The sequence below is a fragment of the Oncorhynchus tshawytscha genome, linkage group LG31, assembly GCF_018296145.1.
Source record: "Oncorhynchus tshawytscha isolate Ot180627B linkage group LG31, Otsh_v2.0, whole genome shotgun sequence".
Classification (NCBI taxonomy): Eukaryota; Metazoa; Chordata; class Actinopteri; order Salmoniformes; family Salmonidae; genus Oncorhynchus; species Oncorhynchus tshawytscha.
In genome coordinates, this window is record NC_056459.1 from 24,504,683 (window position 1) to 24,527,233 (window position 22,551).

The window sequence follows — 22,551 nt, forward strand, 5'->3', positions numbered from 1 at the left end:
AAGTTTATAATTTTCAAAGGCTAATTGATCATTAGAAAACCCTTATGCAATTATGTTAGCACAGCTGAAAACTGTTGTGCTAATTTAAGAAGCAATAAAACTGTCCGACTTCAGACTATTTGAGTATCTGGAGCCATCAGCATTTGTGGGTTCGATTACAGGCTCAAAATGGCCAGAAACCAGAATAGAAAGAGGAGTGGGCGGCCCCGGTGCACAACTGAGTTTCCATCTTGTCCAGCTGTGTATGTAACATTTCACGTAAACCCTGTTTCTTTTCTGCATCGAAGTAGTGGTCCTTGTACCTAGCATCGAGCGTGGTGGCGACACAGCAAAGAGGCTCAGAGAGAATTCCACATTCTTGGGCATGTAATACGGCTTTCCTCAGTACCAAATCCTTGTCGACCCACTGTGCTGTCAGACTCCGCATGCTCATGGGGCTGTCATCGCTGGTCCAAATGTCAGTTGTGAAGCTAATAGCAGTGACGCCCATAGCAAGTAGCTCATGTACGTGTTTCAACAATACTGTGCAACTCCGGTAGGGCAACATCTGAAAAATAGCTCAGACTTGGTAGTGTGTGCCGGTGCTCAACCAGTTGGCGAAAGCCAACATCCACGACAGAGAACGGTTGATTGTCAAGGGCAATGAATTCCATTTATCTTGGCATTAATGGAATTAGCCTTTGAGTTCCCTCGCTGAAATTCTTACTCTTTCAAATGACGGCTCGATTTGAACTTGTTTAGTTGTTGAAGTGTGCACTTAATATTTTTCTGCTTTTACTGTGCATTGCTGTATTTTTCGTGGCGTTATTACGTCATCTACCTACTTTGGGTAGGCATGCCAGCTTTGCCATCGGTTTTGCACATTGGTGTTAAACTACACATTGGGCCAGTGCCGGTGTTGGCATTTTTAGCTAATATCGGCCAATAGGTTTTTCAATTTCTTTCTTAGGTTTTTGCATTTTTTCATGAAACAATTTGTCATTGTTGTTCATTTTCTTTTTTTCTTTTTTTGTTTATTTCACCTTTTTATTTAACTGGGCAAGTCAGTTAAAAACAAATTCTTATTTACAATGACAGCCTAGCAAAAGGCCTCCTGCGGGGATGGGGTTCTGGGATTAAAAAAATAAATACAATATAAATATAGGACAAAACACATCACAACAAGAGACACAACACTGCATAAAGAGAGACCTAAGACAACAACATAACAAGGCAGCAACACATGACAACACAACATGGTAGCAGCACAAAAACATGGTACCAACATTATTGGACAAGTCAACATCACAAAGGTCAAGAAGGTAGAGACAACAATACATCAGACAAAGCAGCCACACCTGTGTTGTCTGCTTTACATTTTTCGATTTGACAGGGAAGCTGAGAGGTCAAATAATACTGTTTAGGTTTTTTACTGTGAAGTTTACACCATCACTATTACAGTGAAACGTTTTGTCCAGGAAATTGTCTTGAAGGGTTTGAATTTGTTGTTGCCTAATTGTGTTTTGGTAGATTTCCACACTTTCCTTCCATCTTTTTGCAAGATGTCACCAACAGAGATGCTCGCCTCACTTTGACTCTTTAGGAAACTATGCAGTATTTTTATTTATGTTATGTATTATTTCTTACATTGTTAGCCCAGAAAATCTTAAGTGTTATTACATACAGCCGGGAAGAACTATTGGATATAAGAGCGGCGTCAATTTACCAACATTACGACCAGAATACAACTTTACTGAACCGGATAATTCTTTCAGACCACCATCCAGGACATTGGATCTAATCCCAGAGGCCGACCCAAAACAACCTCGACGCAGGAGAGGTAGACGCAGTGGCTGTGCATACCACTCACCGCTTCAGAGTATATTACTCGCCAGTGTCCAGTCTCTAGACAACAAGGTGGATGAAATTAGGGCCCGGGTTGCCTTCCAGAGAGACATCAGAGATTGTAACATTCTCTGTTTCACGTAAACATGGCTCTCTCGGGATATGTTGTCTGAGTCGGTACAACCACCACAAGAAGAAGGGCAGGGATGTATGCTTCATGATTAATGACTCATGATGTAAACACAACAACATACAGGAACTCAAGTCCTTCTGTTCACCTGACCTAGAATTCCTTACAATCAAATGCCGACCACATTATCTCCCAACAGAATTTTCTTCGATTATAGTCACAGCCGTGTATACTACCCCCCTTATCATGTGGACTGGGAAATGTTCTGGGAAGCCTCAGAGAATAACATTGTTTTATATGCTGACTCGATGAGCGAGTTTATAAGGAAGTGTGTTGGAGATGTTTTACCCACTGTGACTATTAAAACCTACCCTAACCAGAAACCGTGGATAGATGTCGGCATCAGCACCAAACTGAAAGCGCGAACCACCACATTCAACCATGGAAAGATGTCTGGGAATATGGCCGAAAGTAAGTGTAGTTGCTCTCTCCGCAGGGCAATCAAATAAGCGAAATGTCGATATAGGGACAGAGTGGAGTTGCAATTCAACGGCTCAGACACGAGACTCATATGGCAGGTTCTACAGGCAATTATGGACTATAAAAAGAACACCAGCCACGTCACGGACACCGACGTCTTGCTTCCAGTCAAGCTAAACACCTTCACCTTCTTTGAGGATAATACAGTGCCACCGACAAGGCCCGCTACCAAGGATTGCGCTCCCCCTCCTTCTCCGTGGCCGATGTGAGTAAGACATTTAAACGTGTTAACCCTCGCAGGGCTGCTTTCCCAGATGGCATCCCTAGCTGCATGCGTATACCAGCTGGCTGGTGTGTTTGGACATATTCAACCACACCCTATCCCAGTCTGCTGTCCCCACATGCTTCAAGATGGCCACCATTGTTCCTGTACCAAAGAAGGCAAAGCAAACTGAACTAAATTACTATCGCCCTGTAGCACTCACCTCTGTTAACATGAAGTGCTTTGAGAGGCTAGTCAAGGATCATATCACCTCCACCTTTCCTGCCACCCTATACCCACTTAAGATTACATACTGACCTATCCCATCTGGACAAGAGGAATATCTATGTAAGAATGCTGTTCATTGACTACAGCTCAGCATCCAACACCATAGTACCCTCCAAGCTCATCATTAAGCTTGAGACCCTGGGCCTCAACCCCAACCTTTGCACCTGGGTCCTGGACTTTAAGATGGGCCGTCCCCAGGTGATGAAGGTAGGAAACAATGCCTCCATGTCGCTGATCCTCAGTACTGGGGCCCCACAAAGGTGCGTGATCAGCCCCCTCCTGTACTCCCTGTTCACCCATAACTGCGTGGCCATGCACGCCTCCAACTCAATCATCAAGTTTGCAGACGACACAACAGTAGTGGGTGTGATTACCAACAACGACGAGACAGCCTACAAGGAGGAAGTGAGGGCCCTGGGATTGTGATGTCAGGAAAACAACCTCTCACCCAACGTCAACAAAACAAAGGAGATGATCGTGAATTTCAGGAAACAGCAGAGGGAGCACCCCACTATCCACATCGACAGGAGAGTAGTGGAGAAGGTGGAAAGATTCAAGTTCCTCGGTGTCCACTTCACTGAAATGGTCCACCCACACAGACGGCGTGATGAAGAAGGTGTGACAGTGCCTCTTCAACCTCAGGAGACTGAAGAAATTTGGCCTGTCACCTAAAACCCCCGCAAATTTTTACATATGCGCAATTGAGAGCATCCTGTCGGGCTGTATCACCGCCTGGTATGGAAACTGCACCGCTCTCAACCGCAAGGCTCTCCACAGGGTGGTGCGGTCTGCACAACACATCACCGGGGGCAAACTACCTGCCCTCCGGGACACCTATAGCACCCAATGTTACAGGAAGGCCAAAAAGATCATCAAGGACAACAACCACCTAAGCCACTGCCTGTAAACCCTGCTACCATTCAGAAGGCGAGGTCAGCACAGGTGCATCAAAGCTGGGACCGAGAGACAGAAGCTGTTTTTCAATCTCAAGGCCATTAGACTGTTAAACAGCCATCACTAACACAGAGAGACTGCTGCCTACATACAGACCCAAATCATTGGCCACTTTAATAAATGGATTACCAGTCATTTTAAATAATGCCACATTAATAATGTTTTCATATCTTACATTACTGATCTCATATGTATATACTGTGTTTTATACCATCTATTGCATCTTGACTATGCTTCTCATCCATATACAGTGGGGGCAAAAAAGTATTTAGTCAGCCACCAATTGTGCAAGTTCTCCCACTTAAAAAGATGAGAGGCCTGTAATTTTCATCATAGGTACACTTCAACTATGACAGACAAAATGAGAAAGTTGTTGGATTTTTAATGAATTTATTTGCAAATTATGGTGGAAAATAAGTATTTGGTCAATAACAAAAGTTTATCTCAATACTTTGTTATATACCCTTTGTTGGCAATGACAGAGGTCAAACGTTTTCTGTAAGTCTTCACAAGGTTTTCACACACTGTTGCTGGTGTTTTGGCCCATTCCTCCATGCAGATCTCCTCTAGAGCAGTGATGTTTTGGGGCTGTTGCTGGGCAACACGGACTTTCAACTCCCCCCAAAGATTTTCTATGGGGTTGAGATCTGGAGACTGGCTAGGCCACTCCAGGACCTTGAAATGCTTCTTACGAAGCCACTCCTTCGTTGCCCGGGCGGTGTGTTTGGGATCATTGTCATGCTGAAAGACCAAGCCACGTTTCATCTTCAATACCTTTGCTGATGGAAGGAGGTTTTCACTCAAAATCTCACGAAACATGGCCCCATTCATTCTTTCCTTTACACGGATCAGTCGTCCTGGTCCCTTTGCAGAAAAACAGCCACAAAGCATGATGTTTCCACCCCTATGCTTCACAGTAGGTATGGTGTTCTTTGGATGCAACTCAGCATTCTTTGTCCTCCAAACACGATGTGTTGAGTTTTTACCAAAAAGTTATATTTTGGTTTCATCTGACCATATGACATTCTCGTCTGGATCATATGACAATCTTCTTCTGGATCATCCAAATGCTCTCTAGCAGACTTCAGACGGGCCTGGACATGTACTGGCTTAAGCAGGGGGACACGTCTGGCACTGCAGAATTTGAGTCCCTGGAGGCGTAGTGTGTTACTGATGGTAGGCTTTGTTACTTTGGTCCCAGCTCTCTGCAGGTCATTCACTAGGTCCCCCCCGTGTGGTTCTGGGATTTTTGCTCACCGTTCTTGTGATCATTTTGACCCCACAGGGTGAGATCTTGCGTGGAGCCCCAGATCAAGGGAGATTATCAGTGGTCTTGTATGTCTTCCATTTCCTTATAATTGCTCCCACAGTTGATTTCTTCAAACCAAGCTGTTTCCCTATTGCAGATTCAGTCTTCCCAGCCTGGTGCAGGTCTACAATTTTGTTTCTGGTGTCCTTTGACAGCTCTTTTGGTCTTGGCCATAGTGGAGTTTGGAGTGTGACTGTTTGAGGTTGTGGACAGGTGTCATTTATACTGATAACAAGTTCAAACAGGTGCCATTAATACAGGTACCGAGTGGAGGACAGAGGAGACTCTTAACTTCTTGCGACTCCAAACCCTTATCCGGGAGCGTAATCATAGCCTCAAGCTCATTACCATAACGCAACGTTTCCTATTCATGAAAATCGCAAATGAAATTAAATAAATATATTCCAACACAAGCTTAGCCTTTTGTTATCAACACTGTCATCTCAGATTTTCAAAATATGCTTTTCAACCAAAGCTACACAAGCATTTGTGTAAGAGTATTGATAGCCTAGCATAGCATTAAGCCTAGCATTCAGCAGGCAACATTTTCACAAAAACAAGAAAAGCATTCAAATAAAAATCATTTACCTTTTGAAGAACTTCAGATGTTTTCAATGACGAGACTCTCAGTTAGATAGCAAATGTTCATTTTTTTTCAAAAAGATTATTTGTGTAAGAGAAATGACTCTGTTTTGTTCATCACGTTTGGCTAAGAAAAAAAAACGAAAATGCAGTCACTTACAACGCCTAACTTTTTTCCAAATTAGCTCCATAATATTGACAGAAACATGGCAAACGTTGTTTAGAATCAATTCTCAAGGTGTTTTTCACAATTCTATTCGATGAAAAATCATTCCTGGCATTCGGTTTCTCATCAGAGGCAAACGGAAAAATACTGCAGCTGGAGATTACGCAATAATTGCGATGGAGGACACCAAGCGACCACCTGGTAGATGTAGTCTCTTATGGTCAATCTTCCAATGATATGCCTACAAATACGTCACAATGCTGCAGACACCTTGGGGGAAACATGGAAAACGTAAGCTGACTCCTAGCTCCTCCACAGCCATATAAGGAGTCATTGCCATGAGGCGGTTTCAAAAAATGCGGCACTTCCTGATTGGATTTTTATCTGGGTTTTTTCTGTAACATCAGTTCTGTCAGTGCCAGAAACGTCAGTGTTTTCTTTCCAAAGCTGTCAATTATATGCATAGTCGAGCATCTTTTCGTGACATGTTGTGACTTGTTTAAAACGGGAACGTTTTTCATCCAAAAATTAAAATAGCGCCCCCTAGTTATAAAAGGTTAAAGAAGAAGTTACAGGTCTGTGAGCCAGAAATCTTGCTTGTTTGTAGGTGACCAAATGCTTATTTTCCACCATAATTTGCAAATAAATTCATAAAAAATCCTACAATGTGATTTTCTGGATTTTTTTTTCTAATTTTGTCTGTCATAGTTGAAGTGTACCTATGATGAAAATTACAGGCCTCATCTTTTTAAGTGGGAGAACTTGCACAATCGGTGGCTGACTAAATACTTTTTTGCCCCACGGTATTTATATTAGAGGTTGACCGATTATGATTTTTCAACGCCGGTACCGGTACCGATTATCGGAGGACCAACAAAGCCGATACCAATTTTTTAATTTTTTTTTTATTATTATTATTATTTATTTTTTTTACGTATAAATAAAAATGTATTTGTAATAATGACAATTGCAACAATACTGAATTAACACTTATTTCAACTTAATATAATACATCAATAAAATCAATTTAGCCTCAAGTAGATAATGAAACGTTCAATTTGGTTTAAATAATGCAAAAACAAAGTGTTAGAGAATAACGTAAAAGTGCTATGTAAGAAAGCTTACATTTCAGTTCCTTGCTCAGAACATGAGAACATATGAAAGCTTGTGGTTCCTTTTAACATGAGTCTTCAATATTCCCAGGTAATAAGTTTTAGGTTGTAGTTATTATAGGACTATTTCCCTCTATACCATTTGTATTTCATTAACCTTTGACTTTTGGATGCACTTTAGTATTGCCAGTGTAACAGTATAGCTTCCGTCACTCTCCACGCTCCTCCCTGGGCTCGAACCAGCAACACAACGACAACAGCCACCACATCGAAGCAGCGTTACCCATGCAGAGCAAGGGAAACAACCACCCCAAGGCTCAGAGCAAGTGAAGTTCAGATGAAGCTCAGTGAAGTTTGAAACGCTATTAGCGCGTGCTAACTAGCCAGCCATTTCACTTCGGTCACACCAGCCTCATCTCGGGAGTTGATAGGTTTGAAGTCATAAACAGCGCAATGCTTGATGCACAACGAAGAGCTTCTGGCAAAACGCACGAAAGTGCTGTTTGAATGAATGTTTACGCACCTGCTTCTGCCTACCACCGCTAAGTCAGATACTTAGATACTTGTATGCTTGTATGCTCAGTCAGATTATATGCAACGCAGGACACTCTAGATAATATCTAGTAATATCATCAACCATGTGTAGTTAACTAGTGATTATGATTGATTGTTTTTTATAAAATAAGTTTAATGCTAGCTAGCAACTTACCTTGGCTTACTGCATTTGCGTAACAGGCAGTCTCCTTGTGGAGTGCAACGAGAGAGAGGCAGGTCGTTATTGCGTTGGACTAGTTAACTGTAAGGTTGCAAGATTGGATCCAACGAGCTGACAAGGTGAAAATCTGTCTTTCTTCCCCTGAACGAGGCAGTTAACCCACCGTTCCTAGGCCGTCATTGAAAATAAGAATGTGTTCTTAACTGACTTGCCTTTATTTAATCTTTATTTAACTAGACGTAATAAATAAATAAAAAACAGCAAATCGACACCCAAAAATACCGATTTCCGATTGTTATGAAAACTTGAAATCGGCCCTAATTAATCGGCCAACCTCTAATTTATATCTACATATTCCTATTCCATCCCTTTACATTTGTGTGTATAAGATAGTTGTTGTGGAACTGTTAGATTACTTGTTAGATATTACTGCACCGTCAGAACTAGAAGCACAGGCATTTTGCTACACTCGCATTAACATCTGCTAACCATGTGTATTTGATCTATAGCATTTCTTAATATTATTCAGTTCCTTTGGCTTTGATGCCTCGTGATTGAGCATAGTAGAGTGTGATTTTAAAGTGATCTGATAGGGTTGTCATTGGACTGACTGAATGCTCTAAGAGACTCTGGGTTGAGGTCAGTGATAAAGTACTCTACAGTACTGCCAAGAGATCAGCTATAGGTGTACCTACCATAGTAGTCCCCTCCGAAGCCTACCATTGACAATGTACATACCCAGATTCCGACAGAGCTGCAGGAGTTGTGACCTGTTTATGTTGGTTATGTTGTCGTAGTTTTGTATAGGGGGGCATATGGGGGAGGGAATGCTGTTACCTCCAGGTAAGTGTTTGTCCCCCTGTGTGCCGGGTTCTTGTCCAGTTCTGGCATGAAGGTCGCCACAGACAAGTACATGTCCCTGGGCCTGGAAATTGTTGATCTCCCCCTATGGGGATTCTACTGGTGGTATGTAGGTAGCACACAGACATTTTTCTCTGTGGAAATTATTTCCTTATTTAGTTCTAGCCAGATGTAAAATGTTCCTGTTTTGACAAATTTTAATAGAATGGGTAAGGTGTGTTCTATACCAAATTAGCATACCCCCTGAGTCCCTTCCCCGTTTCACACCTGGTAGTTTGATGGATGGGACTACCAGCTCTCTGTAACCTAGAGGGCAACCAGTGGGTCTGTCTCCTTTATACCATGTTTCTTGTAGGATGACAATGTCTGTATTTCCAATTGCTTTGATGAAGTCTGGATTCCTGCTCTTTAGGCCAAAGGCAGATGACCTCAGACCTTATATATTCCAGGATTAGATAATGAAGACTTTTTTTCCCATAGTGTCTAGTGTTGTTTTATGGTGTCTGTCCCTCCTCTCTCACTTTCTGTCCATATTCTCTTTCACTCTCTGTCTGTCCTCTTTGTCCCCCTTCACTCGCTCTCTGTCATCCTCTCTCTGTCCCTCCTCGCTCTCTGTCCCTCCTCTTTATTGCTCTCTGTCCCCCTTCACTCGCTCTCTGTCATCCTCTCTGTCCCTCCTCGCTCTCTGTCCCTCCTCTTTATTGCTCTCTGTCCCTCTTTCTCGCTCTCTGTCCCTCCTCGCTCTCTGTCCGTCCTCTTTGTCCCCCTCACTCGCTCTCTGTCATCCTCTGTCCCTCCTCGCTCTCTGTCCCTCCTCTTTATTGCTCTCTGTCCCTCTTTCTTGCTCTCTGTCCCTCCTCGCTCTCTGTCCATCCTCTTTGTCCCCCCTCACTCGCTCTCTGTCATCCTCTCTCTGTCATCCTCTCTCTGTCCCTCCTCTTTCACGCTCTCTGTCCCTCTCTCTCATCCTGTAACAGCTCTCTCCTTTCTATCCTTCTCCATCCTTTTGGCTCTCCCTCCCCCCGGTTTGTTCAGTGACGGAGCAGGTTTGTGTTCTATCTCTCTGGCTTGTTGTTTCTCGGTACAATGGGGGATTTGCAGCAGTAATATGCAGGATAAGCCTCAGGTCATTCCACCATCATCTATGCAGACTGCCAGCTAAAAGCAACTCTCAGTAAATTGCTTTGTCCCCTCCTCTCACCTAAATCTCTCACTTCAGTACACTTCATTGCCAGGACATTACGTTTCCTTAATCTGTTGCTAGACAGATCTTTAGACATGCAGTTCTCCAAACACTGTTATGGATCCCAAATGGCACCCTATTCCTATAGTGCCTTACTTTTGACAAGAGCAACCCATGCATGCGTGTGCTCATCCTAATGTAAACGTTAGTGCGTAGAACAGCATGGCTGAATGTCCGTTTAACCCATGGCGAGATAACAGCAGGGCATTTATATGACATTGCTGAAATGGTTTTATGATGACATTTTAATTGTAGAACGAGAACTGTCCGGGAGCATAGTTTTAGGGCCAAGACAACAATAGTTGTTTATTGACATTGTCCTATGTCTTGTCCACCCACAAACATGAACTCAATTTGTTGAGGTGCCTTTTTTGGCCTGATTTGATCAGCTACCTTTAGAATTGGAAATGCACTTAAAATTATTTTTGAAGACCCTTTTTTTTTTGGTCTTGAAAAAAAAAGTTTTACTAAATACCTTTTTGTTCATTAGTAGGTTAGGTATTTCATGTATCTATTTCTAAATCTGGATCTTACGATCAGATAAACTAATTCATTCTCATGTATTTAGTTATGTTATTATTCTAGCACATTTTTAGTGAAAGAAATATGTACTTCAATGAAGGTGTTTTATTAGCACTAACACAGACTACAATATTTAGTAGATTGCCTGGATGTTATCTTTCTACCTACTGTGACAGAGGAAGGATGTGTGACCGAGGAAGGATGTGTGACCGAGGAAGGATGTGTGACAGAGGAAGGACAGGCGTGTGCTTGTGGACTTGCACGCATGTCTGTGAACACGTAGATCACAACGCGTCTGCTCAATATGCCTTTGCTCTTTAAATCATGTGGCTGCAACATGCGGCATCCATTCTGACACTCCCCTCAGCCAATCAGGGGCATCAGGGTTGCTTGCATCACTGGCCATTCAACCAGTCATGGCCGCAGGGAGGCGGGACTCAGGGAGACATTTAGTTTGACATTGTAAATAAGCAGGGAACAGTTGTCAGAGAGCAGCCAGTGGTTCCTTTCTTCTCCGTACAGCCATGAGAAACGCAAGATCAGCCGGAGGACACGGAATGCAGAGGCAAGCTACCTCCACCACTTCCTCAATCAGTCCCTGACTCGCTTTGTTAGAACTTTCTTTGTCTTTTGTCTGGTTCTTCTTTCTCTCTCTTCCTCTTTTCTTTCCCTGACCCCTATCCTGCAGCTCAAGGTAACTTAAAACAGGAAGTTGGCTGTCGGTGAAAGGGGGTTGGGTGTAGGAAGGAGGGGGTAGGGCGGGGGAAGTGTCAGAGCCGACGAGCGGGTGGCTCGGCCAATAGTGCAGGAGGGCTCTCTACTTTCATTCGGGAAAGGCTGAGAGCGGGGAAGAAGCCTGGCCAGGGTCTGAGTATCATGTAGCAGGCTAGATTGATTACTTTTGAATGTTAAAAGGAAAGGAGGCAAGGAGGAGATTTGTCTGGGAGTCGAGTGCTGCTGTACCGCTGCCACTTTGATCTCTTTCGGCTGTCTTTTTTTTCTTTTTGTCCTTCACTGTGCTGAGGCAGGGGTCAACTGAAAGACAAACGTGTGGGTCGCTGGCTGGAGAAAGAGATGGAACAAGTGATAAGGAGAGGGTGAGAGAGCGGGAGGGAGATGCTCGGGGTGGGGGGGGTTGGTCAGAGGAGAAACGGGAGAAAGGGGGTGGGAGGGGGCCGGACAAGAATGAGTTGAGGGGGGAGGGGTAGAAGAAAGTGGGGGTGGTGAACGCTCTTCTCTGTCTGTTGGGCAGGCTGTAAGGTTTTTAAAGACGGAGGATGGGCGGACTGTGTTTTGTCTGTTCCTGGGACCGGCGCCTGAGGAAGTGAAGTGCTACAGAGATTTTCTGTGTTAGCCAGCCCCCCCTCTTGCCTCTCAACGAGACTTCTACAGTACAGAGTAGAGAGTGCAGCCTCTCTTCCTTTCCTGCTCTCCTTCAGCCAACTACACAGAATGATGGGCACAGGGTAAGTGTGACCAACCTCACACACACACTAGACCTGTCTGTGTTGTAGATCGCTGCTGGATTCCTCTACTCATGTGTGCTTTCTCTTCTCCTCTTTCTCTCGCTCTTTCGCGTTCTCTCGCTCTTTCTCTTTCGCTCTGTTTCTTCTCTGACTCTCTGCAGAGATGGGATGCGCTCTCTGCCCTCACTACTCCTCTTCTCTGTCGTCTCCACTTTTCTCCTTGGGAGAAATCTGAATGTGTGTGTCATTAAAAAAACAAAACTATTTTTGCAACTAACAGCAGTCACCCTCATGTCCTTCAATTGTCACTCCAGGACAGGATCTGTGTTGTTGACATCTTTAGTTTGCATTTTGCAGAATGTCTCTCCTTGAGTCATGTTAATGTTTTTCTATAAAAACTACAATGTAGGCTGTTAATATTGATGACAAGTTCTATTGAATTAGACTGGTTGTTCTGTTGACCAGCACTGGCTGGTGTTTGTTTGCGACCCTGCTTCTGCTGTGTCTTGACTTTGGACTTTTAAGCAGGACGTTAGCAGCTGTTAGTTTGTCTCTCTGGGCTATGTTGGTTATTGACTCTCTGTAGCGCTGTGGTTGGACTGCCCAGCGCTGTGCTCGCAGACAGACAGACTTCAAAGTCATTCAGGATGGTCACGATTGTACTGCTGTGACTGCGGTCCATGGCCCGTCCCAAAGCCTGGTCCTTGGAGTGTTGTTTACACTCGCCTGACAGTGATGCAGAGGGCAAGATGGCGCTGAGCTCGCTACAGCATGTTTAGGGGACGAATTTGAGACCTTGTAGTTGGGTTGTGTCGGGGCCGCTGCAATGACGAATGGCAATTGACAGCTTCAGGGACAGACCACAGGTTTTTGATGTGTGATCTTTTTAGATGCAATCTATATATCATCTCTAGCTCTGTTCTGCCTCCCCTTCTCCCTAATTGAAAGTTTCCATCAGTGCTACCTTTCTCTCTCTCTCTCTGACAAAGTTCCGTTGGGGAGAGGGATGACTAAAAATAACTCCAGTGACCACACAGCTATTGTGTGCCTTATTCCTTTGCCCTTGCAGGCAGCCTTGTTTTGAGTGTGTAAGTCACGGTGTGTGTTGTCAACACATGAGCCAAACTACCAGATAAAGTTTGGTGTTCTGTTATTGAGGCTGATATGCAGCTAGCGGCTGGGCCTAGTGTTGGATGAAGCTGTCACAGGAATGTGCGACAGGCTCCTGCAGTCTTTTAGTCAGCATAGAGAGGGAGACCGGCAGAGAGAGGATGAAAGGACAGTGAGGGACAGAGGAATAAGGGACTTTGCTAACAGAGATGTCTTTGTGCTCAAAGGAAGACCCCCCTCGGGAAGAAGTGAAGAAAATAGAAACCATTGTGTCGCGCGTGCAAGTGCTGCAGTGAAAGTTGAAAAACCTGTCCTCTCTTTCCCCTCTCACTCTCTCTCTTCCCTCCCTCCCGCTCTCTCTCTTCCCTCCCTCCCGCTCTCTCTCTTCCCTCCTCCCTCTCTGGTTTCTCTCTCTCCTCTGTTGAATGACCTTGGGAGATCAGAGCTGAGCGAGTGCTTCCTATAGCTGGTTTGAAGCAGAACCAAGGGCAATGTTAACAGGGCCAGGTGGACAGACTGCTTTGACACGGGTCAGGGCAAGCACAAATTTCAAGTACAAAATCGACCATCGACGGATCAAACATATGCATGCAATTCTAGCTGTGTATTCTGGGTTAATCTTTAATTCACTGACTGGCTGAGAACGAGAACCATCTCCTTGTTTTTGTTGTGCTTGAGTAGATTGTTTACCCAGCACATTGCAACACTGCCAATTTCTGTTCCCTATTTTTTTTTTTTGGGGGGGGATTTTCATACTGTTTCTGTACCATACCAGGTATACGGTATTACTGAATGTGAATACTGAATGTGAATACAACGAGCGTTATTTCTAAAAAATAAAATAAAACCCTTTTGATTATTCTTTATAAAAATGTTGACGCACAAAACAATTTAGACACCAGGGAAGTTGATCCAGGAGGGAATTGAATGTCTCTTCTGTGACCAAGAAGCTTGGTCTTGATATCTAGCCACTTAGCTAACAAGTTAGCAAACCAAATGCATAGCTGGAGTCCTGAGCTGGATATAATTATTTGACACATGTTAGATTTCTTATAGTTCTGCTTAACTTATAGTTCTAAGCAGTGGCATAATAGCACACAACCCTGCAAGCCCCTGGGGGGTGGCATTTTGTCGTTATATGGTATAAACAATATATTACCCCCAGCCTATTGGGTTTTTACTTCTGCCCCGAATGAATATATCTAGTTGTTTTGAGTTTGGTATGCCGCTGCCGCTATGCCCATAATAGGCCCCCTAGGATTCAACAATGATTGTTTTTTTCTTTTCAGTTTCTCTTCACTCAGTTACAATTTTTCCCATTGCTTTATTTAGAGATGTTCATGTTCACGCTTGTCTTACACTGGTTTCTCCCCATACTGATTTTAATTTGAGTAGAACTGGATAGAGCAGCTATACTGAGCTTCCAATGTCAATTCATAACAGGAAAATAAAAAAAGCATGACATTTTGTGTTTTTTCAGGATTTAAATTCTGACAAAGTACCTTTTTTGGATCAATTACGCCCTAAAAACACAGAATTTGACTTTGGCTTGTCACGATACCACCATATTACGAACGATACCAGGCCGAGTATCGCGATATCACGGTGGGGAAAAAAACTGTGACCCAGCGTCCTGTTTGACCCGTCCCCCGGATGGATACTTGTTCTCTAAAAATCTGTCACTGCAATTCACACTTCTACTCAATACAACACATTTGAATTTAACTGTTCACTGTTTAATAGAATACGGCATAAATGGTTGATTTGCTCATATTTGCAAAGACCTACCTGTGATTTGGCTTGAGGAATGGGAGGAAGGAATATACATCAGTGGAGGCTGCTGAAGGGAGGACGGCTCATAAGAATTGCGCAAATGAAATGGCATGATACCATTCCACTCATTCCGTAACAGCCATTACCACGAGCCAGTCCTCCCAAATTAAGGTGCCACCAACCTCCTGTGATATACATGCGTAATGATCGTCATGTCATAGTCAGTAAGAGGAAAACACTGCATGGAACCTTCTTTACTTTCCAGTTAACACACACACTCTCCCTTCCTCACACACTTGCTCCCTCCCTCACCCTCAAACACACACATCGCTCTCGCTCTCCCACAACACACTGCTCCCAACTTTTGAAACGTTAGGCACCAGACAGAATTTAAGGAGCACCAGAAATAAATGGATATTTGATATAGTTTAGGTCTCTGTGAATCCTACTTGTGCCAATAACATTTGCCTAAACCAACTGTGAAGTTACCATGTCTTTAGCTAGTTAGGTAACATGATTGACAAACGTTGTCTTATCAAAGCAATAAGTAGTGACCCGAGATTAGTTTAAAATGGCCCGTAACATGGTTTGTAAAATTATATAAAATGCGCTCAAATAGAAAATTAAAAAAGGCATATCCGGTAATATGGGTCATTTGTTAACCGTTTAGGCTAGAGACAAAACCTCCGGTAATCAAATCCCCGAGCTGACAAGGTACAAATCTGTCGTTCTGCCCCTGAACAGGCAGTTAACCCACGGTTCCTAGGCCATCATTGAAAACAAGAATTTGTTCTTAACTGACTTGCCTAGTAAAATAAAGGTTAAAAAAAAAATCTGGGTCATTTTTTGAACCGTTTAGGCTAGAGGTCGACCGATTTATGATTTTTCAGCGCCGATACTGATTATTGGGGGACCAAAAAAGCCGATACTGATTAATCGATCGTTTTTATTATTATTTATTTTTATTTATTTGTAATAATGATAATTATAACAATACTGAATGAACACTTATTTTAACTTAATATAATACATCAATAAAATCAATTTAGCCTCAAATAAATAATGAAACATGTTCAATGGTTTAAATAATGCAAAAACAAATTGTTGGAGAAGAAAGTAAAAGTGCAATATGTGCCATGTAAGAAAGGTTTAAGGTCTAACGTTTAAGGTCCTTGCTCAGAACATGAGAAGATATGAAAGCTGGTGGTTCCTTTTAACATGAGTCTTCAATATTCCCAGGTAAGAGGTTTTTAGGTTGTAGTTATTATAGGAATTATAGGACTATTTCTCTCTATACCATTTGTATTTCATTAACCTTTGACTATTGGATGTTCTTATAGGCACTTTAGTATTGGCAGTGTAACAGTATAGCTTCCGTCCCTCTCCTCGCTCCTCCCTGGGCTCGAACCAGGAACACAATGACAACAGCCACCCTTGAAGCAGCGTTACCCATGCAGAGCAAGTGGAACAACCACTCCAAGTCTGAGTGAGTGACGTTTGAAATGCTATTAGCGCGCACCCCGCTAACTAGCTAGCCATTTCACATCAGTTACACAAGCCTAATCTCGGGAGTTGATAGGCATGAAGTCATAAACAGCGCAATGCTTGACACACAGCGAAGAGCTGCTGGCAAAACGCACGAAAGTCCTGTTTGAATGAATGCTTACGAGCCTGCTGCTGCCTACCACCGCTCAGTCAGACTGCTCTATCAAATCATAGACTTAGTTATAACATAATAACACACAGAAATACGAGCCTTAGTTTCCGTATTCGACCACATTAATGACCTATCATCTCGAAAACAAGACCTTTATTCTTTCAGTGAAATACGGAACCGTTCCGTATTTTGTCTAAGGGGTGGCATCCATTAGTCTAAATATTCCTGTTACATTGCACAACCTTCAATGTTATGTCATAATTACGTAAAATTCTGGCAAATAAGGCTGCCCAAACTGTTGCATATACACCGATTCTGCGTGCAATGAACGCAAGAGAAGTGACACAATTTCACCTGGTTAATATTTCCTGCTAACCTGGATTTCTTTTAGCTAAATATGCAGGTTTAAAAATATATACTTCTGTGTATTGATTTTAAGAAAGGCATTGATGTTCATGGTTAAGTACACATTGGAGCAACGGTACGCACTGCATCGATTATATGCAACGCAGGACACGCTAGATAACTACACATGGTTGATGATATTACTAGTTTAACTAGTGATTATGATTGATTGATTGTTTTTTTATAAGATAAGTTTAATGCTAGCTAGCAACTTACCTTGGCTTACTGCATTCGCGTAACAGGCAGGCTCCTCGTGGAGTGCAATGAGAGACACGTGGTTAGAGCGTTGGACTAGTTAACTGTAAGGTTGCAAGATTGAATCCCTGAGCTGACAAGGTAAGAATCTGTCGTTCTGCCCCTGAACAAGGCAGTTAACCCACCGTTCCTAGGCCGTCATTGAAAATAAGAATGTGTTCTTAACTGACTTGCCTAGTTAAATAAAGATTAAATAAAGGTGTGGGGGGAAAAAAACATATTAAAAAAAAATTGGCGTCCAAAAATACAGATTTCCGATTGTTATGAAAACTTGAAATCGGCCCTAATTAATCGGCCATTCCGATTAATCGGTCGACCTCTAGTTTAGGCTAGAGACAAGACCTCGGGTAATATGTGCCATTTTTTAACCGTTTAGGCTAGAGACACGACCTCCGGTAATATGGGCCATTTTTTAACCGTTTAGGCTAGAAACAAGACCTCCGGTAATATGTGCCATTTTTTAACCGTTTAGGCTAGAAACAAGACCTCCGGTAATATGGGTCATTTTTTAACTGTTTAGGCTAGAGACAAGACCTCCGGTAACATGGGCCATTTTTGAACCGTTTAGGCTAGAGACACGACCTCTGGTAATATGGGTCATTTTTTAACTGTTTAGGCTAGAAACAAGACCTCCGGTAATATGGGTCATTTTTTAACTGTTTAGACCAGAGACAAGACCTCCGGTAATATGGGTCATTTTTTAACTGTTTAGGCTAGGGAAAATACTTTTTCTTTCCATTTTCTCCCTCTGACGTTCTTAAGCTGCATGACAGTGAACTTGCAAATTCTACTCAGACTGGTCTGTGCTTGATGGAATTATACAATGTATCAACATTGCTTTCTTTGTGCGCTGCTCCAATGTAATAAATGTACAAATCTAACAACAGTGGACTCGAGGGTCTGCATCCCGCTCGCCATCACAGCTAAACGATTTATTAAGAAAACCGATGAAAGAATAGACGTGAAGAGCGAACAGAGAGAAGCATTTGATTGAGAGCAGGTAGAGGGGGGGCAGGTAGCTTAGTGGTTAAGAGCACTGGGCCAGTATCCGAAAGGTCGCTGGTTCGAATCCCTGAGCTGACTAGATGAAAAATCTGTCAATGTGCCCTTGAGCAAGGCACTTAACCCCAATTGCTGTTAAAAAAAACATCTGCCACACATGATATGCGCATGAAAGTGAAGTGGATATTATTGAACCTGCGCATACAAGGGACTAGTGGCTGTTGCTTAAATTCACCTGAATTTATAAACAAAACTGACTGGCGCCAGCAGGTTCTTTTAGATCTATAGGGCAAAAAAAATCAATAGTATCATATGAAACGATACTACAGTATTCTAAAATCTTGGTATCATAATTGGCATGATGTTCTGGCACCGTGATATTATCGTGGTACCTGCATATCATTTCTCTCCCAATTGGCTGATTTCGTGATTGGGCCTGTTTTTCTGCTAAACAGAATCCTACAGGGCTTGCTTTTAGCGACTTTCCTTGAGTTTACCTTTTTGCATTGTTGCAAATTTCAAAGCAGTCATGCTTCTACAAAGTGACCCCCGCTAAGGACATTGCATGCAGCTTGTGCAATATGTACCCTCTTACTTTTTTGCACTGTAGGCCTATCATACATAATTTACTGATAGCCTAGCTAGCTTATATAGCCTAGCCATAGCCTTTGATTGAATAACTGCAGTCATCCAGAGTATTCTGGTTTTCATCAACGTTTCAAAGTTAGTTAGTGCAGACTCTCGTAGGGGAGTCTCACAAGTCTGGATTAATGAGTTAGCCAGAACTTCTTCCGCCAACATCTTGTAACCAGTCAGGAGTCATGGTACCATGGCTAGAGGCCTAAATCCTTAGGCTATTCTTTAACCTGCTTCAGTCCAGGTCATCTCAGAGGGCAGTTGTTCCTCTGACTGCCTCCAGGTTTTCTCCTCCTCCTCCTCGGCCCATTAACTGTCATACTCTGCTCTCCTCAGTCCGCACTACTGTGACCTCCATTCAGATCCACCAGCCAGGTCATTTAAGGAAGCTATTAATTTACTGCTCAGAATTAGTGTTTCACTCACTCATTTTCTGTCCATCAGCCATGCTTTTACTAGAGCAGTGAACGCCTCTCTATTGAGAGTGTATTTCCGTTAGCTAGCTAGCTACTTTCAGTACAGGACTCCAATCTGAAAACTAAACCTCTTTTGTGCCTTTGGCTTCCACCTTGGGGATTCTGAAAGGACAGTACAGTTTCAAGCAATATGGTAGTACTTAGCGACTAGTGCTTTTTGAGGCCGGTTTGGTTTAGATTACTACAAAATGTTGATTATTTTTTTAACATTCAATGCGCTATGCATTATGTGGGTTGAATGATGTAAAGCAGAATAATACAATTAATAAAAGTCCCACGGTGGTAGTGACTACCCATTACTACTTATTAACCATCAATTATTCACATTACTTTAATAAAATATTTCAGTTGGGTATATTACCTAATTTGTTTTTCATGATTTCATGATTTAATTCCAAGACATCTATCTATATAGATTCTGCTTATGCTGTCTGACAATCACTATTAGTTCTTCAAAGTAAATAAGTCTTCTTGGGTATGACGCTACAAGCTTGGCGCACTTGTATTTGGAGATTTTCTCCCATTCTTCTCTCCAGAGCCTCTCAAGCTCTGTCAGGTTGGATGGGGAGCGCTGCTGCACAGCTATTTTCAGTTCTCTCCAGAGATGATCAATCGGGTTCAAGTCCGGGCTCTGGCTGGTCCACTCAAGGACATTCAGAGACTTGTCCCGAAGCCACTCGTGCGTTGTCTTGGCTGTGTGCTTAGGGTCATTGTCCCGTTGGAAGGTGAACCTTGGCCCCAGTCTGCGGTCCTGAGCACTCTGGAGCAGGTTTTCATCAAGGTTCTCTCTCTACTTTGCTCCGTTCATCTTTCCCTTGATCCTGACTCGTCTCCCAGTCCCTGCCGCTGAAAAATATCCCCACAGCATGATGCTGCCACCACCATGCTTCACCGTAGGGATGGTGCCAGGTTTCCTCCAGACGTGACGCTTGGCATTGAGGCCAAAGAGTTCAATCTTGCTTTGAGTTTTTAGGTGCCTTTTGGCAAACTCCAAGCAGGCTGTCGTGCCTTTTTTTACTGAGTGGCAGCTTCCGTCTGGCCACTCTACCATAAAAGGCCTGATTGGTGGAGTGCTGCAGAGTTGGTTGTCCTTCTGGAAGTTTCTCCCATCTCCACAGAAGAACTCTGGAGCTCTGTCAGAGTGACCATCGGGTCCTTGGTCATGACTTGGTTTTTGATCTGACGTGCACTGTCAACTGTGGGACCTTCTGTAGACAGGTTGTGTGCCTTTCCAAATCATGTCCAATAAATTTAATTTACCACAGGTGGACTCCAATCAAGTTGTAGAAGCATCTCAAGGATGATCAATGGAAACAGGATGCACCTGAGCACAATTTCAACTCTCATAGCCAAGAGTCTGAATCCTTATGTAAATACATTTATTAAAAAAAAAAAGTACACATTTGCAAACATTTCTAAAAACCCTGTTTTTGCTTTGTCATTATTGTGTGTAGATTGAGGTGCAAAAATGATTTGATACATTTTAGATTAAGGCTGTGATGTAACAAAATGTGGAAAAAGTCAAGGGGACTGAATACTTTCCGAAGGCACTGTATGTAGCAGGCGTACAATTGAGCTCATTAAATAAACATATGGAATTCAATTGAACCGATGTGAGTTAAATTATATCACCTCTAGTCAAGAGATTTGAGAGGACTCGATGGAAAGTTTCCACCATTTTCCTTGCACCTATCCAGTTCTTTCCGATGTAGTGCTAGTTCAGTCCACAAGTGCCCAGGTAAGGGAATGTCATTGACAGTTTGGACCTGAGCCCTGAAGCTGTTGTGAGCGTGTCGGGGGCCGACCTGCCAGGGGAGAGCAGCGGAGAGGCTGGTGCTGGCAGGAAACAATGCTGCTGATTCAGCAGATCCTGCTGCTTACTCCTGCTGAAAACCATTGACTTGAGAGAGGCGTTGGGATGGTCTGCCGACGAAGCACAGGCACATAGCGCAGGTCAGGAGAAACCCAACACTGCCAACTCACTCACTCACTCACTCACTCACTCACTCACTCACTCACTCACTCACTCACTCACTCACTCACTCACACCACTGAAGGGCAACAGAACTGCAGAGAAGGAAACAGCACAGGGGAGCACCCCTTTAAAATGTGTAGTTTTGGCACACAATGCCACAAATTTCTCAAGTTTTGAGGGACCATGTAATTGGCATGCTGACTGTAGGAATGTCCACCAGAGCTGTTGCTAGAGAATTGAATGTTTAGCCGACGCCAACGTCGTTTTAGAGAATTAGGCAGTAAGTCTTCACCGTCCTCACAACCACAGACTACATGTAACCACGACAGACCATGACCTCCACATCCGGCTTCTTCACCTACGAGATCGTCTAAGACCAGTTATCTAGAAAGCTGATGAAACTGTTTCCACAACTTCCACAATTAAGAATTTCTGCACAAACTTTCAAACTGTCTGAGGAAGCTCATCTGCATGCTTTTAGCCAGGGTCTTGATCTGATTGCAGTTCGGCTTTGTAACCGACTTCAGTGTGCAGATAGTCACCTTTGATGCCCACTGACCTGCTGGAGAAATGTGCTCTTCATAGATGAATCCTGGTTTGAACTCTACCGGGCAGATGGCAGACAGCGTGTGTGGTGTCATGTGGGTGAGCGGTTTGCTGATGTCAACGTTGTGAACAGAGTGCCCCGTGGTGGGGTTTTGTTATCGGCAGGCATAAGCTACGGACAACAAACATAATTGTATTTTATCGATGGCAATTTTAATGCACAGAGATACCATGACGAGATACCGAGGCCATTGTTGTGCCATTCATTCGACACCATCACCTCATGTTTCAGTGCGATAATGCACGGCCCCATATCGCAAGGGTCTGTACAAAATTTCTGGAAGCTGAAAATTGATGTCCCAATTCTTCCATGACATCTACGACCGCGTGACTGACCCGCGTGTTCCAGTTCCCTCCAATATCCAATAACTTTGCACAGTCATTAAAGAGGAGTGGGACAACATTCCACAGGCTACAATCAACAGCCTGAACAACTCTATGCGAAAGAGTCACACTGCAGGAGGCAAATAGTGATTACCAGATATTGACTGGTTTTCTGATCCACGCAACTGCCTTTTTTAAGGTATCTGTGACCAACAGATGTATATCTGTATTCCCAGTCATGTGAAATCCATAGATTAAGGCCCAATGAATGTATTTTAATTGACTGACTTCTTTATATGAACTGTAACTCACAAAAATCTTTGAAATTGTTGCATGTTTCCCTCCCCCCCACCCCATTTCGTGGGATTTTTGGTCTGCGGCGTTTATATTGAATGTCGTAGGGTCACTCAGAGAGCCG

General features: G+C 43.2%; 1 protein-coding gene across 15 annotated transcripts in view; it reads left to right on the forward strand.

Annotated features, from left to right (window-relative positions):
• Positions 1-22,551, forward strand: part of nfyc (nuclear transcription factor Y, gamma) — a 44,742-nt gene that overhangs the window by 6,630 nt on the left and 15,561 nt on the right. For 2 of the 15 annotated variants that reach the window (XM_042309871.1, XM_042309875.1), the window contains exon 1: positions 10,876-11,013. The exons of 6 other annotated variants lie outside the window; for them this stretch is intronic. Coding sequence is in view for 2 of the 9 variants with exons in the window: in XM_042309865.1 (XP_042165799.1) it covers position 16,283 (1 nt within the window). In the remaining 7 variants the exon portion in view is untranslated. Of the gene's footprint in view, positions 1-10,875; positions 11,014-11,269; positions 11,546-11,671; positions 11,915-16,264; positions 16,284-21,160; positions 21,182-22,551 lie in introns of those variants that run through there. 7 more of the 15 variants (XM_042309865.1, XM_042309867.1, XM_042309872.1 and 4 more) reach the window with 5 other exon arrangements.